Source organism: Melitaea cinxia, chromosome 19, assembly GCF_905220565.1.
Source record: "Melitaea cinxia chromosome 19, ilMelCinx1.1, whole genome shotgun sequence".
Classification (NCBI taxonomy): domain Eukaryota; kingdom Metazoa; phylum Arthropoda; class Insecta; order Lepidoptera; family Nymphalidae; genus Melitaea; species Melitaea cinxia.
In genome coordinates, this window is record NC_059412.1 from 6583123 (window position 1) to 6605881 (window position 22759).

At 32.3% G+C, this 22759-nt stretch overlaps 1 protein-coding gene across 1 annotated transcript in view; it reads right to left on the reverse strand.

The window, feature by feature from the left end:
* Positions 1-22491, reverse strand: part of LOC123662689 (piggyBac transposable element-derived protein 2-like) — a 39272-nt gene extending 16781 nt beyond the window's left edge. Inside the window, exons 1-3 of the mRNA XM_045597493.1 lie at positions 22456-22491; positions 21787-21982; positions 20053-21750 (exon numbers count right to left, since the gene is read on the reverse strand). Coding sequence (XP_045453449.1) covers positions 20053-21750; positions 21787-21982; positions 22456-22491 — 1930 coding nt within the window. The remainder of the gene's footprint in view (positions 1-20052; positions 21751-21786; positions 21983-22455) is intronic.
* Positions 22492-22759: the final 268 nt, after the last annotated feature.

Consider the following 22759-nt stretch of genomic DNA (forward strand, 5'->3'; position numbering starts at 1 on the left):
TATAAAACCTCTCTATACACCACATTTTTAGTTTTATTTTCAGGCTGTATATGTTTCATACAAACTATCAACCCTAATTAAACCCTCTTAGCGGTGGAATTTCGCAAAATCCGTTCTTAGCGGACGTCAACTAACTATAATCTACCTCCCTGCCTCATCTTTGTCCATCCTCGATGGATGGACCATCCAGCGGTTATTAAGTTCTCGTGATGAGTGAGTCAGTGACCTTTCTCTTTTATATATATAGATTACGATGCATTATTTGGACACTTTCTCGCTATCTATAGAGCATACATTTTAAATTTCAAGTCGTTTACTTCTAAAACATAGGACTTTCATACAAACTTCCAACCCCCCGTTTTGCCCCCTTAGGGGCCGAGTTTCAAAAAATCCGTTCTTAGCGGATCTCTACGCCCTATAAGAAGCCTTCCTGCCAAATTTCAAATTTGTAGGTATTATAGTTTCGGAGATTTCGTGATCAGTGGGTCAACCTACCATCCCCCGTTTTAACCCCAAAAAGGGGTTTATTTCTAAAGATACATTATTTGGACGCCTTCTTGCTATCTATAGAGCATACATTTTAAATTTCAAGTCTTTTACTTCTAAAACATAGGACTTTCATACAAACTTCCAACCCCCCGTTTTGCCCCCTTAGAGGTCGAGTTTCATAAAATCCGTTCTTAGCGGATCTCTACGCCCTATAAGAAGCCTTCCTGCCAAATTTCAAGTTTGTAGGTGTTATAGTTTCGGAGATTTCGTGATCAGTGAGTCAACCTACCATCCCCCGTTTTTACCCCAAAAAGAGGTTGATTTCTAAAGATGCATTATTTGGACGTCTTCTCATCATCTATAGAGCATACATTTAAAATTTTAGGTCTCTTACTTCAAAAACATAGGACTTTCATACAAACTTGCAACCCCCGTTTTACCCCCTTAGGGGTCGAGTTTCGTAAAATCCGTTCTTAACGGATGTCTACGCTCTATAAGGAGCCTTCTTGCCAAATTTCAAGTTTGTAGGTGTTATAGTTTCGGAGATTTCGTGATCAGTGAGTCAACCTACCATCCCCCGTTTTAACCCCAAAAAGGGGTTGATTTCTAAAGATACATTATTTGGATGCCTTTTCATCATCTATAGAGATACATTTTAAATTTCAGGTCTCTTACTTCAAAAACATAGGACTTTCATACAAACTTCCAACCCCCGTTTTGCCCCCTTAGGGGTCGTGTTTCGTAAAATCCGTTCTTAGCGGATTTCTACGCCCTATAAGGAGCCTTTCTACCAAATTTCAAGTTTGTAGGTGTTATAGTTTCGGAGATTTCGTGATCAGTGAGTCAACCTACCATCCCCCGTTTTAACCCCAAAAAGGGGTTGATTTCTAAAGATGCATTATTTGGACGTCTTCTCATCATCTATAGAGCACACATTTAAAATTCCAGGTCTCTTACTTCAAAAACATAGGATTTTCATACAAACTTGCAACCCCCGTTTTACCCCCTTAGGGGTCGAGTTTCATAAAATCCGTTCTTAGCGGATGTTTACGCTCTATAAGAAGCGTTCCTGCCAAATTTCAAGTTTGTAGGTGTTATAGTTTCGGAGATTTCGTGATGAGTGAGTGACCTTTCGCTTTTATATATATTATTATAGACTAGCTGACCCGGCAATCTTTGTCTGGCCGCTAAACGCTATTAAAAATAGGGGTTGATGGTAGAAGGTTGAAAATTTAGGGTTGTATGTATTTTTTAATGTTGTATCATAAAAAAATAGAAATTATAAATTTTGTCTAAAAAATAAAAAAAAATTTAGAGGTGGACTACCCCTAACATTTAGGGGGATGAAAAATAGATGTTGGCCGATTCTCATAGATACCGGATAAGCACAAAAAATTTCATCAAAATTGGTCCAGCCGTTTCGTAGGAGTATGGCAACGAAAACTGTGACACGAGAATTTTATATATTAGATAAAGCTGGCAAGCCAATTTTCAGGGTTATTGAAAGTTGAAGCTGCAAGGCTTAAGTTTTCTTTTTACTACTGGCAACCATTATCGCCAACCTGCAACCATTTATAGATTTTTCTAATAATAAAACTGACTGTTATTGCATGTGCCGTGTTAGTTATACAGTCTACATATATTACAAACTACTTTGATACAGGATAAAGAAAAGAAAAATACGAAAACATCAAAAAAAAAAAATTGAAATTTCTTATTTTATTTCTAAAAAATGTACACAACTTCTCCCATATTTTTGATTCTAGTAATTAAAAAGACAAGTTTACACATAGCATTTTGATTCTGTACAGTAAATTCATCGCACTTTTCATTTGCACATTTAGTATAGTTCGAGTGAACTTCAAGTGACACTTCAGGAATACTTTGTCGTCGAGTTCCTTGATCTTCTCATTAAAACTTTTCAATGTGTTTTGTCTTTCTCAAAACATTGCTTCACGCTTTATGCAAGCTTACTGTAAATACGTTTTAATTAAAAATGTTTTATTGTTTTTATTCATTGACAATTTGTAAACGTATATGATTTATTATTATTTTTACAAAAGTATATTCTTATTTGTACTAAATCTATACTAATATTATAAAGCTGAAGAGTTTGTTTGTTTGTTTGAACGCGCTAATCTCACCGACTACTGATCTGATTTGAAAAATTCTTTCAGTGTTAAATAGCCTATTTATCGAGGAAGGCTATAGGCTATATATCATCACACTAAGATCAATAGGAGCGGAGCCCAAATGAAGAATGTTTTAAAATCGGGGTTTTTTTTCAAGTCACGATTCAACGCGGACAAAGTTGCGGGCAGTAGCTAGTTACGTATAAAACTAATTCCATACACTTTAAGTGTATTGACAACAAAAATTGTAACAAAGTAAATAAAGTATTGTAAAAAAAAAAAAAGAATATGAGAATAAATTGTAGTAAGTATAAATATTACACACAAACGTGTCGATTTGATAACCTCCATTTTAAATTTCGCTCAATATACTCATAATGTTTACCATTATATAATTTATTTTTCTCTACTATAATATTTTTTATCTCTATTATAAATTCAGAGTAAATATATTTTATCAAAACGTACGAGGTCAAAACAGAGGATATCTATTCCGCGGTTTTTTGTCATGACTGATATTAAAGTTTTGACTGAAACTTGGTTGAACAGCACGGCTTTTGACAAAGAAATTGTCGTTAGTCGTTATATTTGCACAGGCGTGATCGGTCGTCAAGTCCTCTTTCTTGCCAAAAAAAAGAAGGTGGTGGTATTTCAATAGCTGTTAATAAAAAGATCAAATCAATAAGGAAATATAAATGGGAATCATCTAGTGAAGACTTATGGTTGACAATTAGAACCATAATACTTAGGTATACATATATGTGTTTGCGTTACCTACTTTCCTCCACCTGTTTGGGAGGAAGTACTAGAAATGCTTTTTTTTAAATGTCACAGATATCTGCAATAATAAAAAGCCACCATACCATACGATGGATACCCAGCGTGGTGACTATGGGCAAAACACATGAGTTCACGTTGTTTTTGGCGTAAACTTGTGGAGGCCTATGTCCAGCAGTGGACTGTATAGGCTGTAATGATGATGATACCATACGATGGCGATTTTAATTTCTCTAATATTTCGTGAGAGCTTAACTGTAATGATAGCGACTTGCTGCCCAAGCAATTTTGTGATAGGTAATACTAGGTGGCGTACGCGGATTGCGTATATCTTATTCCTGTCTAATCTTATGAAGGGGTTAATCAATGCACTTAAATTGGTAAAATTCTTGTCAGTGGTGAGAGTAGCTGCTAACATAACCGTAACACACCTACAATTAAAAACAAGTTGTATAATGAGCTCCGTGTTTAGATTATACATTGCTTTATCGTATTTTTTAAATTTCCATTGTGATGATTTTTTCCTTTTTTAATATTGAAATGTTTACTTTTTGTATTTTTGAATTGCATGTGTTTTATTAATACTTTTATATTCCTTACTTCTACTTCCTATTATGTTTTTGTCTTTGTCATACATGCTATTTCCACGTCTAGTGGATTCAATTGTATATACATACTTTAAACTTTTATACTTTACTTTATACTTATAAAGTAAAGTACATACTATATTAAACGATTAGTGTCGGTTAGGTGGACTGATAAAAAAAATTCACGTAAATTATCAAGTTACCTAAAATTTAAATAAGTAATATTATTACACGAATACATTAACAAATTAATATCACCGAAAAACAAAATAAATTATGTATTGACAAAGTAATAAAGTTGATTTTAAACTTAAAAATGCAAAGTGCATTATCATAATCGTCATAGCGACCTCCACTACTTCTACATAACCTTGTTTTGTAGCTTTTAATAACATAGCAATCAAATGTATTAATTAGATTCAACACAAAATATTTTCTAAATGTATAATATAAACTATAAATATACCTTGCTCTCGAGTGTTCACACATTTTTATATAAACTAAAATTAATCGCAGAAATGTATGTACGCGTATAACTTTCGAACGATTGCACTAAATTGTAGAATTACTTTTTTATTTACATTCAATATTTAATAATAACGTATAACGTTAAACACCACAAAAAGGACAGTTTTTATAATAGAAATTAAAAAAGTAAAAAAAATTGGTTGTCTGTAAAGTTGGTTTACGGACGATAGCTTAACGTGACAACTCCATAACAAAACATCTCCTCGGACGCATAGGTCAATCGACTGGAAGAGAGATAGATGCGGCGCAAGCGTACAATGAGCGTAACGGGACAATGAGTCATCCGTTTTCGTGCATGCAGGCGGCGTTCATCGATTTATTAGACGTTGTCACGTCAAAAAAAAAACCTAAAAAATATTCCAGCTAGTTTACGAAAACATATCAATCTACATACACAGTACTATCACACGGTCTAAGGTAATCTTTCATACAGTCGTTCAACGGACATCTATGCGGGGCAATCGTACGGGACTCACTAGGGACAAACAGTAGGGTTTTTATTTTTTGAAGTATAAATATTAAAAATATAAAGATCGAACTGTACAGATAGATTATCTCATATTTTGAATATTGAATTGTTAAAAATTAAGCAAAACACGTTGAAGTAACTTTATCTATAATATAAAAATGAGTCGCTGAATGTGTTGCTAAGCGCAAAATTCGAGAACGGTTGGACCGATTTCGCTCATTCTTTTTTTTAAATATTCCTTGAAGTACGAGGATGGTTCTTACGGAGAGAAAAATTCTAAAAAAAAAATTAAATTTCTTGAAAAAGTCTAAAAACAACACTTTTTTATACTCCCATACAAAAGATTTGTGATAATACTTAAAAGTCACTGTTAGGCGATACGAAGTTCGCCGGGTCAGCTAGTCTATAATATAAAAATGAGTCGCTGAATGTGTTGCTAAGCGCAAAACTCGAGAACGGTTGGACCGATTTCGCTAATTCTTTTTTTAAAATATTCCTTGAATTACGAGGATGGTTCTTACGGAGAGAAAAATTCTAAAAAAAAAAATTTAAATTTCCTGAAAAAGTCTAAAAACAACACTTTTCTATACTCCCATACAAAAGATTTGTGATAATACTTAAAAGTCAATTTGAACTTTAATACCATACGATAAAGTTTGTGTTAGGCGATACGAAGTTCGCCGGGTCAGCTAGTAATAACATAATATTTTATGTGGCTAAGCTTGTTAAGCATGATCTGAAAACCATTTCATATATTTATTATTATTTTTATATTAAGTAGGTGAGTCATGCAAATAAATTAATTATGATAAATAAATACCTGGTAACTTAGACATATAACCACCCGAAATAGTCTGATTTAAAACAGGAAAGATAAAAAAATATCAATGTGACAGCCCTGCGGAAAAGACATAAGGCGGTATTTCGCAAGACTTCAAAGGCGTTAAAGAACTATAACTCATTACACTGTGGTATATATTTATGGATACTCTTCCCCTAAGCCGTAGCGTAATTTTTAAAGTATTTATAACGATATATTTACAACTTTCCTCAATATATATAAATCGCTTGAGAAGGAGAATTTAAGCTTAGAAACTTTAGAATCAATCGGGTTGACAACTAACATCGATTAAGCAAAGCAATAAACACTTTAGGTCTTTATCATTTAAAATAAAAATTTACTGTGACACTAAACTTTTAGATCCAAATTTGTACGAAATAAAACCCACTATGACCTTAAGAGTAAAACGCGCTAATCACGAAGCTGTTGCCCAAATCTTAAAACGTATCAACTTAAATAAAAGTCCAGGTTATGACGGAATCCGTGCGCGCGAAATAAAATATTTATCTGATGTGCTAGTACCTGTTATATGTCACCTAATAAACCGCTGTCTGGATACAGGATTATATCCTCGCAGTCTCAAGGTCGGATTTATAAGACCCATATTCAAAAAGGGCAAGCATAATGATTACAGTAACTACCGACCCATCACTATACTGTCTTGTATCGATAAAATTATTGAAAGATTTCTAGGGGATCAAATAACATCTTTTCTGAGAAACAATCATATCATTAACCACAAACAGTATGGCTTTCAGAAAAACAGAAGCACTACTGACTTGTTAAGGGAATTTACAGATGAAATAAACTTCTATCTTAATGAAAAATATCATGTAATTACTTTATTTATAGACTTTTCAAAAGCCTTTGATATGCTAGATTTCAATACTTTATACAGTAAATTATCACAAAATGGGATTCAAGGCCCTTTACTAAATGTAATAAAAGATTATCATGCGAATCGCTTTACCACCGTTAAAGTTGCCAATTGCTATAGTAATATGTATCCAACCACAAATGGCACAGCACAGGGATCTGTAATTGGGCCAATTGAATATCTCCTCTATGTTAATGAAATGTGTAATTTGATAAAACAAGGCTCCATTTATCAATTTGCCGACGACACTTGTTTGATTGCGGCACATAGATCAGTATCTGAAGCTGAAAATATTATGCAAAACAACTATAATCTTATTTGTAAATGGGCCCACGATGTTGGGCTGGTGATTAACGCTCAAAAAACTAAATTTATACATATACATTCTTCCCATAATGTACCTATCACCTCCCCTGCTATCATGGCCCACACTCATGAATGTTTCCATAGTAGTCGTATTAGTTTGAATTGTCAATGTCCACTGTTAGAAAAAGTAAATCAACATACTTATCTCGGCATCGTTATTGATAACAGATTTAGCTGGAAGCCTCACATAGACCTCGTCTGCTCTAAATTAAGATCTCTACTTAGTAGATTGTTTATATTGAAACATAAGCTCCCATATAAAATTTGTAGAACACTGTATCTAGCCCTGGCTCAATCTGTTATCAGTTATGGACTGAGTAGCTACGGTAGGACCTATAAAACACATTTAAATAATATTTATGCTTTACAGTTACGTTTATTAAAAACCATTATCCCAAAATTTAAAAATAAATGTATCTTGAATGAAGGTGATATTTTTAAATATTGTAATGTCATGGATGTATTTACTTTGGTGAAATTCAATATCCTAAATGAAGTTAATGATCCTTCTTTATTAATCGAAAAATGTAGACCCAATACCCTAAGAAATATCCAAAACTCAAAAAAATTTGTTGTGCCGAATGCTAGGAATTTTTACGGAGCTAGAATGTTAAACACTATTATACCTGCATTTGTTAATGAACTTCCCGAAGACCTACAAGAGTTATACCTGGACAAACGCAAATATAGAAGATCACTAAAAGAACATTTACTAAAATCTTTAAGCGTTTAATAGTTACAAAATTTTGGTAATTACCTTAGTTTAAATTTAATGGCCTAACATGGTACGGTACGATAAAGATATTATATGATAATATGATATGCGACGCGGCGGCTTGTCCGGATAAGCTCTTGTGAGTTTTCGTGGCAGGCTTATGTATAAGTTTTAACTATGTGTTTTTTGTGTTTTGAACAAATAAAAAAAAAAAAAAAAATCACATTATTCCTACTTAACATTACAAATACGAATGTTTGTGAGGATGGTGGTTATTACTCTTTCATTCAAAAACTACTGATCTAATTGTAGATAAAACTTGCGTAGATAGCTGGAGATAAAGAACAACATTGTATCCTAATTTTCCCACGGGACCGGAAATGAAGTGAGTGAAACTGCAAGGCGTAGCTAGTTTAATATATGTACATCACATAGTTAGAATATATAAATATGTTCAAGTAATTATTCAACTTCTGACCATTACTTAGAAAGCAATTGTGTTATCAACCAAGGAATCGGTCTCCACACCGTACAGATAACCCTCAATATTAAGTCTAGTCATTCAGGCTATATATGTTATGAATGTATTCCGACCGCTAGCCTCCTTCTATGGAGACTAAGCGAACCGCATCGAATGGCATATGAGTACAAGCACCCTACTGACAGCTAATTCGATCAAACGAAAATCCATTTCGAGATTTTGAATGTACCATTCATCATTTAGGCGAGACATTTTTGATTATGTTTTATTAATGAGTCTTTAGATGTCGCTTAAAATTACTTACGCACAAAATTATTGAATGCCAATCAATATACGTTTATTGTTTAAGTATAGACTATAATAAGGGATTAAAAATATTTTTACCTAAAATCAATAAAATTACAAATCGTATTAATAACAATAAATGAACCAATTGTTCTTAAAAAGACCCTTAGCTAAAATATAGAATAGGTGTGCAAAGGCACAGTTTGCGAATACAACAGAACAAGGTGCAGTCTCTAGTTAAGCAGCGTGAGTTTGTCTGAATGATAGCGCTGAGCCGACACAGAGTCGTTAAGACATTGCGGTGCTTTCCACTTTGTGCCGTGCATGGCATCAACATTGTGGTACATTCCTCAATCGAAACTGAGTGGAGTGAGAATTGGTAAGATTAACGAAATGATAGTATCAATATAACGGAGAAAAATAAAATAGAAGGAAAAAGAAACTTAGAAAAAACTTTAAAAAAGATTAAAAAAATTGGCAGTCAATCAGTAGAACAAAAGTACCTGTATAGAAACAATTTTATAAGCTTACACTAGCTGACCCACGCTACTTTGCGGATAAGCAATGCAGTACTAAAGGACTAGATCTTCTTTCGACTTGTTCTACACATGGTGAAATATAATATAGCCTTTATTTAACTTAGCTTTCTTGTGATGAAATAATTTTTAAATCATTTCAGTACTCCCTGAGATTAGCTCCTACAAATAATCTTATAAATATACCTCTGTATTGTAACTTTTTTTTTAATTTTTTTAAATTCTCGTTAAGTTTTTAATGTAAGTAGAAAATGAAACAGGTTGTAAATTCTATATCAAACGAACACAAGATGCGGGCAAAACGCTATTAAGTAAAATTACCATGGCAGAATATACGTAATGAATATTAAAGTTTGTAAGTAAACCGAGAAGCGTTTTCTATTTGTTTCCTTTACAAGCGGTAACTTTAATATGAGACCGTTTATAACAGTGAATGTAGACAACTCATAGAGCCCTAATGTATAATGTAGGATAAGTTATCAAATGACGATCAATGTCTCTGGAACATTAAAAATAAAAACTAGTAACAAATAATGCATAATAATTAATGCGTAGAAATGAGAATCTCCAACTTTTTTGAAGTTGGTTAAAAATGGGTACCATTTAGCGATATAATAAAAATAGCAGAAAATATTTTAACGGTGAGAAAATATTTAGCGCACTTGACAAAGTAGGCCTTATTTATTTTGATTCTTTTTGAAACGCTGTTACCTATCCTACAATAGGATTAATTAACGTTCTTTTGTCTTCGACTGAGTAGTTCAATCATCAATTACAGTCAAATAAAAAAAGCCCTTATATCGACGGAATAAGGAGCTTATTTAAATCATAATCATAGATCAAGTAAAAAAAGGTAGATAACGCACCTAGAACAGAAAACTGAAGCCACTTTTTTAAAGATGTGTGAGTGAGTGAAGTGTTGACACCTTTTAAAAAAAGTCCCTAAAATTTTTATTAAACAATTAATTTAATATAGGTAAAATGGGTATGTGAAAATAAAAACCTGTTTATACTTTTAAATAAATTTACTAAAAATAAAACAAAAAATCGGTAGAATAATAAAAAAATATATTCGTAAGATATTAGTATGAATGGACACTTCCTATCCCCTCTGTTTATCTCTTTTCAGTTTGCAGTCGGTTTTTTTTAACTATTTTTCTTAAACCTAGAATCCTTTATGTTGTATAAGTTTTTTAAATTTTTGTCGCTTAGAACTCAGAGTCATCGTCATTGTTTGCATTTTACTAATATGATGTAGTTTTATGTTCAAATATTTTTCAATCACTAATCGTATTAAATTCACTTTATGCGCATGGCCAGCATAATCGTGGTCATTTTCTCAGTCTTACAGCCGCTACCTTCACCTCTTATTAAAATATTCGTTGGAAACCTAAAACCATGTAATTTGATAGTAAAATATGGGTACCTAGTTTGCTCAAAAATTGTAAAAAGTTAAAACATAAAACAAACGAGTTAATAATTCATAAATATATTTTGATTTTTTTATTTTCAATTTATGTAACATAAAATAACACGAGAAAAAAAAACAATAACTATGTCTACTTTTTACTTAATTATTTTTCTGATTGCGTACAATTTACTTACCCACATTTCGGGGTACATCATTTCGTGACATTGAAATTATAAGTTCCGAATAACCTCAATATTATTTTGGAATAACAATAAATTTAAAGTTTTATATGTACTTACGTGTGAAACGATATTCCTTCAGATTTTTTGTTTACTTTGGAATTGTTTTTGCACCATTTAATCACACAAGACGGCATTTTATAAGCAAAGTTACTGTATGAAGCCTCGTGACATACTAACGAAAATGAGCGTAGTTTGATGCATATGTGTGCGTGAGCGCGTGTATTTACTTGAAGGAGCCGAGTTTTGTGGCTTCACTAACAACAAAGGCCGCGCATTATCTACTTTTTTTTACTATATCTATGATCATAATATAAACGTTTTATGTGACATGTATTTTTCATACAAAAAAAAAATATATCGTAACTGCTATAACTTGTAGCTAAGTGTAATTTTAAGACAAATGCATTTCGTCGAATTGACTATAATATTTCAAGCACCTAAAAAGTGGCATATATCTTAAACCCAGTGTTCAACAGTCCCAACACATTAAACAGTCTATAATTGACACATCAATTATAATTATCAATTGATATAAGATTTCATTGCTTCGTTATCGTCGTACAGCGTCTGTATCAATACAGAAAACCGGTAGTAAGACTAAATCTCATTGAATTCGGCAGGTGTTTGTTGTTGAGAGTTATGAGGATGCCGGTTTATCAGCTGTGCGTCGTTCAAAGACAGAAAAAACTCGGTAATCGTTAGATCGGGATCATTAACGAGTTCACTATTGATAAAGCGTCGCTTATTACGTATAATGGTCAATTAATTGATAGACGTCCTGGTATAGTAACGAAGTTATTACTGTGAGCTGCAGATTAGATTCCGGCTAGTGTAACATTTATATAAAAAAATGATATTAATAAAACAATTTGACTCGGATTTTCAAGACATATAGAGTTACTGCACAATAGTATACACGCAAAGCGTTCAAGTAGATAGTTATGATATTAAAATTACATTTGCATGTGCGATAAATTTCATATACCTACTCTTTAGTTCTAAATGATAACTACCTATTTACGTAAAAAATACATACGACAAAATTAAAACAAAAGAAAATAGTATATACCTCACTCAGGAAAGATTTACATAAAGCAGTTATTTACACATAGTTAGTAATGTACAAGGGCGGTCTTATCGATTAATAGCGATCTCTTCCAGAGAACCTTTAGACAGAGGAAAATATGCATTGAAAAGTAGGTATTACCTACAAAAAGCTTTGATAACATTTATATGTATAACATTTTAAATCTCCTTCTAACACATTTTAATAGAGTAATACGTAACAGATCCGTAAATCATCGCCCTCATCAAAGCAGTATATTCTCAACACGGCTATGAATAAGCGAGGCTTGATCGTACGAAGCGTACCGGTGTGACGGGACTGGTTATCAGCTGTCCCGCGACCTTGTCAGCTTTCCAATGCGCACACGTTATTTACCATTTAACACATCAAGATGAATATTTTTTAGTATGTTTTATGCTGCCTACTAATTTTCTTTTTCATTCCTATTTTAAACGAGGTTTTATATACAGTAAAAATTGGTTTCTCTTCATGTCATATATCAAGTTCGATATGAAATAAAAATATCGTGCAATTAATGTATTGAATGTTCGTAAAAAAGGAAATAAAAGCAGCACGTTAGCTCAATTCAAGCATATCACATATTTTTTAATATAAGTATGTTGGGACAGTTTTTTTTTTTATAATTTAGATATAGCCTCCTTTATCAAGATTAAATGAAAACTGTATGCAAATATTTCAGAACACTGAATACATAACAGAAATTAATTACTGAACAGTTGAATAATTGTTGAAGAAAGAAATAGAGAGTTAAAGAATTTGATAAAAAAAAAAAATTATAAATACGGCAGCCGTACTAGGTCGTAAATACTTATTAAAACGTGAATCGATAAGAGGAAATGAACAATATCGATCTACATCTTGCCTTTAAATACTAATTAGCTGAGAGAGCGCGGGGCTTTTAAGTTGATACTCTAAGACGACAATAGGTCACGCTGTGTTGTGTTGTGATTGAGAAATATTGTACATTATTATAACAACTAGACAAGACTTTTAATTAATATTTATTTTAACAATTAAACTTTTCAAAAATGGAAGTAAAAATTTTGCTATTAAAATAAATATATGAGTGAATATCGTTACGCCTTTTTTTTAAAGTTTGGATCCCTAAATTCTCTTGGTAAAATTAGATTACATTTTAGTGAGATATTCTCATCCTCAAAATTTAGAAGTAAAGATCTACAATTTTAACATGATATAATAATAAATAAAGTAACATAATAATATATTAAGTTATGAAGCTATTTATCTTAATTTGTTATCATCTCTTATTTAAATAAGTAATCTTTTTTTCAAATATTATATAATTTAAAATTTTCTTTTACATAATTATGACTACCTAATCGAGTACTTTAGATGATAAGTTACAAATTAATACGCAACTCTAAAAAAATCATTCATAGCTGAATGGGCTGACGCGTCCTTTACCTATGACATATTTTGTACTCGTGAGAAGCCGATTGGGGTCACTAATAATTAATAATTGAATAAAAATAAAAAAACATTTTTTTTCTAAATATCTTGTTAACACATTTTTATTTAGTTCAAGTGCCAAATTCAAGCAAAAATGTGTATGTACGTACACGAGTTCATTCTGTAAAAAAAAGATTACTAGTTCAATGATATTGTAATATCATCATACGTATGATCAACAAAGCCTCAAGTACTTTGCCCTTTCATTGTCAATGGTGTTTTAGCCGTGACACCTACTTCATTTTGCCTGTTGTCTTTATAATAAAACTAGCTAAAAGGAAGTAAGTGGATAGATAGGAGGATATATAGATATATTGATACTCTTAATAATAACAACAGTATAAATGTAAAACTTCGTAATGATGTAAAACAAGTATAGCGATAAAAAGTATTAAAACAAAACATTAAAACCTACATAAATATAACAATGGCACATTCGCTTGTAAGCAAATTCAAGAATGTCTGCACAAAAGATTAAAACATACATACAATACATGTTCGTCCATCTGTATACACATACGCACTGGCTTCCAACTCAAACGATAGCTAGTAATCATTGGGCGTGTCCACAGAAGCTCGCAACATATTTGCAAGTACTACTCTGAGAGTGCCAGCGCGCACTGCCATACCTACGGCAAGAATGCGATACGACTTTTAGTATGAAACGGAAAATAATTGCACAAACTGGGCAATCCATGACTTTACTCGATGTCAGAACGTTTCAGCCACGGACTAATCTTATTACACTATAAAATATTACGACGTCTTGGTGTTCGGGCATATTTTATTAAGAGTTTTAATATTATCGTTTTCACTATTTAGCTTCTGTAAACGATTAATATCGAGCAGTTTCTGGTCAGAGACTTAGTATGATTTCAATACAGTATGGAAAAGATATTGCTTTGCATTCGTAGATTTTAGTAGAGTTAGCGTAACATTTTACCGTACATGCTTGGTAACATAATATACTATTTTGGCACACATTTCGTTGAAAAAAAAGTCGCAATAAATTCTACCGCTATGCGCTAACTCTTAGATCGATCACTGTCGAAGACCTTGTGTAGTGTGCTAACCGTCCCACTTGTATCGTTTCACTTTAATTTGTCTCTTCATATGTCGTGCGCGAGGTATCCTCAGAAAGTGCTCCGATAATATCGAGCTCTGAAGGGTAACTCTTTAGGATTTATATTCCCCTGTCCGACTACATACGTAATATTTCTGTTTGTACATACATAAATAATACAAACATAACCCTTTATGAAATGGTTAGGCGACACGGGCTGTTTCCTCGAATTCAAGTTTACCGCGTACTTCTAGCGTCTTCCTTCATTGCGTATGTCTTCTCTAATTAATCTGTTCTATAACGAAAATATCTTTAAAAGTCGGATCTGCAGATACTGTAATTAGCCAGATCAAAGAAAAGAAACCACTTTTATTTGTTTGGGATAAAAACTTGGAGCCTACATATAATTTACTTATAAAATCAGTAGTTTCATAGACTACCTTCTACAATGTTACGTAATGGATTCTGACTAAGTATAAAAGTGTAATTAAATTTTTATATTTTATTTTCTAACCCCTTGCCGTGCGTTGTGTTCTTGTTTTAAGGGTGAGTGACCCAGTGTCGTTACAAAAGAGATATAAAAATCTAAGATCCCATGGTTGCGCATAACATTGTATTGAACTGGTGGGTAATAAATTTTTACAATGTATTACAGTATGAGATGATCAATTAAAATGTTTGACGTCGTACTCATTAAAATTCTCGTATAGGTATGATTTGATTACTTACTATGATGTATTTTTAATTCTTCTTAATCACCCTCATCCATGTATAACGTTTAGTTACGTTTGTTAGTTTGTTTTTTTTTTTCATTTCATAATTATTATAAAATGTATTGTTTATGGGATAATGGCGAGTACCAGGTGCGTGATATTGTAAAGCCATTACGCATGAGTTGATAGATACGGTTCTCAACCAACGACGCAAGCAGAGTAGACGATGTACGACTTTAAAGATACTCCAGAATTATAAATAAGAAATTATTATCATAAAATAATAAAATAAAAAACAAGGTAACAAGACATAAATTTTAAAATAAAAAATTAAACTAAACTAATTTTTGTTAAAATTATTACTAAACAAAATATTATACTACCCAGACCATATTTGTAAAAATAATTAACGTTATTGGAGTTCTTTATTACACTTACTAATCGCCATTGGCGTTTTGCGATAGCTCCGTTCACTTTATCTTTGACACCTAACATTTTTATTTGTTAGTAACCCTTATTTGCGCTCCAAAAATAACCAACTTAAATTACATCGACAAGCAATTCAGCGTACGTTAGTCAAGGAAATACGCGTTATCAAGTTATACACATTTATCAGACCTAGAATAAATTTTAACAAAGTAAGTCGACGAAAAAAATAGTAAATACGCATCATTAGATAAAGCTCGAAAAGTACTTGTGAGATCCCAATGACATTTAAATCGGACCACATGACAAGCATCACCTTTTGATTAAAAAAAAAATCAATGAATATACGTCATGGACGTAAAAATACAACAAATTACTATCTGTTTACACCTGGCTCCTAAGTAGTTGCGACCGAGTGGACTTCGGTACCCATGGCTTTTCAAATTTTTCTATATTATGTATTGCTGTGATGTGAATAATATTTCATTTAATCAAGAAGAGAATGGAATTTTCTTTTGGAAAATTATTGAAATCGTTTTAAGTAAAAGTATTTGCTCAATCTTCGTGAAAGAGAGTTATCGCAAAACGCCACTCGTAGAGGAGGATGGCGATTAGTACCTAAGTATATTAAAGAACCAAAAACGATAAATATTTTTACAAATATGGTCTGGGTAGTATAATATTTTGTTTAGTAATAATGTTTTTGCCTATTCATAAAGTTTTGTAAAAATTATAATTTGATTATCTGCATGATCATATGAGCAGCTTTACAAGTCATGAATAAAAAAACGTTATTCGGTTTCATCAACTGCTTTCAGACGTAACGTGATAATAATTAAACATTTACTTTTTAAAATGTTTACAAGTAACCGAGACGTTAATGATTTTAGTTTAATTCGTCTTAAACAAATAACAGTGAAAACATTAGCAGTGTTTACTGAACTAATGTTGTCTCTAACTTAGAGCGTCAAAGAAAACGACTTAATTGAACTAAACTTTATTTTTGTGGCAAAGAAAGTTGAGAAAACTGCAATATACATTTGTCTTCCCATGTTTACTTCCCAATGATACACATTTTATTATTATAATATATACTATACATATTTTTTATTATTTTAATTTTTTGTTTATAAACATTCTGATATCACACAAACGTAAAAATTCAAGCGCATTAAGTAGGCATCATGCACAAACAAATACAGACACACAAGCGAATTTCGTGTGAATTCCAACTGCAGCGTATTAATAGCATTGATCATAATTGCTGAACTTTTATTGTTTATATAACAATGAATATTTTGGCGGAGACGTATACGTAACTGTTCTCCGTATCGAAGCAGGAAAAACGATGCCAAAGACAAAAGGAATACAGAATAGGTACGGAACTTCTCATCAATATATAACAAAAACTACATAATATATTTTTATATTAATATAAATATGCACAATATAAGACGATAAATAAATTATAGAAGTTACTAGTAAAAATAAAACCTTGATGACTCTGGCATAGTGGTGTGACTCTACTTTCCGCTCCGTGTGTAATATTTGTATATTTATTAATTTAAAAATATATATAAATTTGTTTAACAGTCGGTTGTTACATAAATCACAGGCATTAAGTTACTTGAGAAACAATTGAACGCGTGTGCATAATAGATACTTATATTTACACATAAATAATTTACATGGATAGCTTAAATAAAACACACAATATACATTTTGAACGTCTAAAGCATAATTATGTTATGGCACTGTATTATCAATTATCGTGTCATATTATATGAATATTAATGTGAAAGGTATCTGGGGGGAATATCACAAGTCAATTAGCGGTTTTGACGCTAAACGTGACCTAGATAAAACCGAACCAAGAACCCAGATCTCGGTATTTTTGTGGCTAGACGACGCTTAGGTCTAATTACTTGTTATATTAGCGTCCAAGCTTTTCGTAACAGACCTCAATATTTATATTTAGTTGTTTTCTTTAATTCTTTATAATATTTTTTGAAATTCGATATTTAGTACATGTAGATATTATATTTAACTTCAAAAGTATTAAACGTGATTCGATTAATGGAGCATTTATTCAAAACTTTCAATTTGTATTCTATCTTATCACTAATCGCAAATAAAATAGTACGACAAATGTTGACTTAACCAACTCGGAAGGATTTATAGTAAACATAATAGAAGAATTCCATAGAGACAAACAAACAAAAAAAATTGCATCCCTTACAGCACATTCCATGCATAGTTGTTCGAAAAGTAAAGGTCGAAAAGAGCAAACTATTCATCGGAAGAATTGAACATAAAATTTTAAAAGAGTCTATTAACACATTCTTGATATGGAACCAATTTGAATGCAGCTTACATTGATGTGTAGTCTTTTTGTCGAAGAGGATACTTAATGTCAACAAAGATGTGACTAACATTTATTCATTCCTAATTGAGAAAGGGTAATTACTTTATAAACACGTTAACTACAGTAAGTAATACAAAGAAATGTTAACAATTAACACGACTAAACATTATACATACATATTTTATGCGTACGGCGGGAGTATTTGAATAAAAAATTACTCAGTATATCCTCCTCCTTATAATATCAAATTTATTCTTATAATAAGCGGTTTCATAGTTTTAAAGTGAAAAAGTTTCAAATTTCTAAATCGGTACAGTCATTACAATAATTGCAAGAATTCAAAGACTTCATTCTTTGAGATTAAAAAATAAACGTGTCTTTTAACATTAAAACAGTTTGAACTTAATTTCGAAAACCAAAAGTAGCTTGTTAATTTGATAATACAATTCTCATCGGAATGTATAGTGAGTGCATACGATAAGAACAATTATATTTTCAGTAGGAACACCCGAGTGCGAATAAATTCATTCATTACTCAACTCGGTAGTTCAACTTCGGCACACGAGCTGAATACAACAGATCTCAGTGGAAATTCCAATCAAAATGTAAATTTAAACCTCCACTAGTTAACATTTATTTACTGTTTGTCGCTGGAAACTAGAACTGGAATGAACCGCAGCAGGTACCTCGAGTCTAGGACTCGTTGACTATATAATCTGATTATTTCACAAATTTCAATGACTTTCACACGGATAATATAACTTTTTTTAACAACATAACAGTTGCAAACTATTTCACAGAACATATTTAAACACATATAATCGTATGTATGTATATTCTGCAAAATAGTAAATTTGTAAGTTTGATTGTTACAGTGTTATTTGTTAATTTAAGGGAAACCTGTTATTGGCAATACTATAAAGCATATACATAGCTGTAAGATACATGGCTTATAAAGCTGATGGTTTTCTGAATAAAGAATAAAAAAAAAAGAATACATTTAATCTAAACTAGTGTACAAAAGTGAGTTTTTTAAAAATAATTCGTTTATTCTTGATATATATTGGAATAATTTAAAAAAAAATTATAGAACTTATTATAACAACACGATATGGCATAAAAAACGGGTTCACACTAAATACTGCTTTTTAATAATAAACACTTTAAATGCCGTTTAAGGATCAAATGTTCCGTCAGTCGGTCATCTTATCTGTATTCTATAATGAAATTAAAATATAAGAATTAATTATACTAATATAATAATTAAATCAACTGAAATATGTCCCCCCCAAAATAAATCAATCACATTAGAAAAATCAGATGTACATGACCGGAGGTGTAATAACCGGGACCGATAGCTTATGTACTCTACGAGGCACGGTGGGAAGACCCACAAGGACTAACAACCAGACCAGAAATAAATATTTGTATAACCACAAATGTGCACTCTGAACGGGATTCGAACCCGCGACCGTAGGTTTTTAGGCGCCGTCGACAAGGCACATGCACTATTACACCAGAGCGGTCGTCGTGTGCGATCATCCAATTTAGGAAAATTAAGACAACAACATTTTCAAAAAGATATTATAAATGACATTAAGGCTACATCGAAGGCTTCTGCTTGAGAGCAAGTCAAAATCAACTCTTTTTACAATTCTTGATATATTACTTTAACGTTATAGGTAAAGTTTTAATACAAGTTTTATTTATCGTTGTTACTTGAAGAAGAGTTTTGGAGCGGAACAGTTAAGTGCTCTGGCAGAGGTCTACGCTTCCATTGTACAGTCACAATGGAGACCCAGAAAAAGAATTTTTTTAACCCTTAATTTGGCAAGCAAATTGCTCCCTGAATTTTCAAGTTTTATCTATATATTTGTGTTCTATAGGGTCTAAAAAAGGCCAAAAAAATAAAATTAAAAATCTCGTAATTGCAGTTTTTTAGATAATGAATGTCCCACTGACGGTACATTGCCAAAGTTATGGATAACTATACTCAATTTTTAGTGTCCCGTAAATGGTACGTTGCCAAATAGGGGCAAATAAAATACATACTTTGATTTTAATAAAAACCTTTATTTATTTCTGGTGAAAATTTAAAAAACAATTGCGTGGTGATTTTCCAGTTATGAAACATAACCGTACATTGCATTTAATGCAATATACACTTGTTTTGCTATGACAATGCATGCAACGTCCTATGTCTTCTTTGGTTGAGATGAAATGCCCAACATTGTCGTATCTTATTGGGCTTACAGGCCGAGCTAAACGTGGCTTTTGAATTTTAGAATTTTCTGTTTTCTCAACATCTTGTGATCTTCCTCTCTTTATCAAACATTGATATACTTCATGCCTAAAACCCTTTAAAGGTTTACCTTTTCCTTCCAAATTCTTTCTGTACATCAGCCATGCATTATTTAGACAAATTTCCAACAATTGGGTGAAAATTCCAATATACCACCTTCTAGACTTAAAAGGAATTTTATATAGGGATATTAACATATCCGCTAAGTCGACACCCCCCATGTGTCTGTTATATTCTTTTACAATCTGTGGACAATCGACTTCTACTTTGCGCTTTTCTTCTTTTGAATACCTCTTAATTTTTTGAACAGGTTCAGCTCCAACAAATGAACTAATAAGCGTCACTGGCTTATTATCATTCCATTTAACTACAACTAGCTTATTTTTATCACAAACTACCTGCGCATATGAACCTCTTGGTTTTTTCTTCATTGCCTTCTGGTCAGGCAAAAGTTTTTCCGCACCACGTATTCTATTATCCTTGATGGTTCCCAAACCGAAAATGCCATAATTTTCCCTTAATAAATAAAAAAGTTCTGGCGAAGAAAAAAAGTTGTCGCAAAATATTAATGCTGGTTTGTTTTTTATGCTTTGGCATAAGGCAATGACGATTTGAGCCCCAAAGCCTAAAGAAACTTCGTCGTCGGTGAATTTATGGTAACGAAATGTATCATCACCCCCATACAAAATGAAATCGTAAATCATGCCGCTGACTCCCGCTCTGACGTAGTTCTTGAAGCCCCACTTATTAGGTTTATCTTTCATGTATTGCTTACGGTTACCAGCTTTCCTCCCTTTATATGCAATCATCATTTCGTCAATACTAAAGTTGTTTTCGGATTCATGTTGCAAGCAATTCCTTCTAATCATTTCTGATATATTTCTTACTTTGTAATATCTATCTGAGTCCTCTAGGCTATTATCAACAAAATGCAGGAACCTTCGGATTTGTTGATACCGCTTTAGTGGCATTATGTCAGCAATCTGTTCGAAACGAAAACAATTACCCCAGTAGTCTACATAGGAAGGCATTTGTACTATACCCATCAAAATATGAATTGCTAGAAAATCTTGTAACTCATTTTCTGTTAGTTGGATAGATTTGCCAGTCAACTGAACGGAGTAAATATTTGTTTGCTCTGTTATTTCAGTAATTATATCCGGAGAAAAGAATTTGAAGAAATAATCAATGGCAGCTTCTTTATCAGGTTGTTCGCTAGTGGCATCATGTTCTTCAACAGTTGTCTTATTGGCGATTTCTTCAGGAAGTTGAATGTTAGTCACATCATTTACATCGATTGAAGCCCTATGACGAAATATTGCCGTCTTCCATTTATAGGCCAGAGCAAATTTATGTATCCTGCGTGGTTTTTTAGCTGCAGGAGCTGTTACCATTTTTTTGGATCTCGTTTTTCGGCCTACCGGAGTTCTAGCTGACGTTGATGGCGATGGATTTATTGAAGTCAGGGATGGAATGGATGAAAGGGAAGGAATGTTATCATAATCGGTAAATTTTGGTGATAATGGGCATATCTGTTGAAAAATAGGAGTGAGCGGAACATCCTCAATTGACGATTGGTTTTCTTTGTCTTGGTTTGCGTCATTTCGCATTTCGTCTGTATCACAATTCGTGTCATCATCGGAACTGAGTAGGTGCATGCGTTCTAAAGAAGAATCAAATGAAGGAGCGGGGGATGAAGCAAAGCTTGGGTGCAATGAGTGCTGTTCATCATCAGAGCTGGATTTATCGCTTGTTTCGGACGGTGCATATTCTTTAGGCACAAGCGCTAAGATTTTTTGAGTGCGAAAATGTGCAGCATGCTGTTGACAAAACCACAACCAATGTAAACAAAAAGCACAAATAAGCTTGTTTTGTTTATAAAAATTGTAAGTTTGCAGATCAAACCAAGCCCAAGAAAGTTTAAAAGAAACACATTCTTCAAACATTTTTGTAATAAGCATGCTGTTTTGGGTACTAAGAAGTGTTATATTCAGAAGATAGCGTTAAATAATTTTTAATAGTGATTAGTAAATAATATTAAAAGTGAAATAAAACAACGCTAGAAACTTGGCAACGTCCCTTGGGTGGAACAACCAGTTGAGGCAGTACTTTGTTACCTATTTGGTAACGTCCCGTGGACGGGACAAACAACTTGATCAATGAATAGCGATGTGATTATCGCACACTCTCGCTATATTTTGCTATAAACATAACGATTAAACATTCATAAGTAAATACCAATCTGTTTTTTTGTACAATTCTAACATATTATAGGAAAAAATGAAATAAATACCTTGTGCAACAACCGTGACCAGTGCTTCGACGACATTTTGTCATCTGTTTGACAGATTGAATGTTACCAGCTCCATCATTTATTTTTTTACCATAAATTAAGTATCCAAGCTACCATAGTCAAGTAAAAAACACAGTGAAATTCTTTCCGATAGTTATAAATATTTTAATCTTTTTAATGTTCCGCCGATGGTACAGTGCCAAATTAAGGGTTAACAATAAACTTATCTAAATAAAAACATCTTGATTTCGAAACTTAGGACACATCGTTAGTGTTTTGCATTTTCAATAATTATTTATTACAG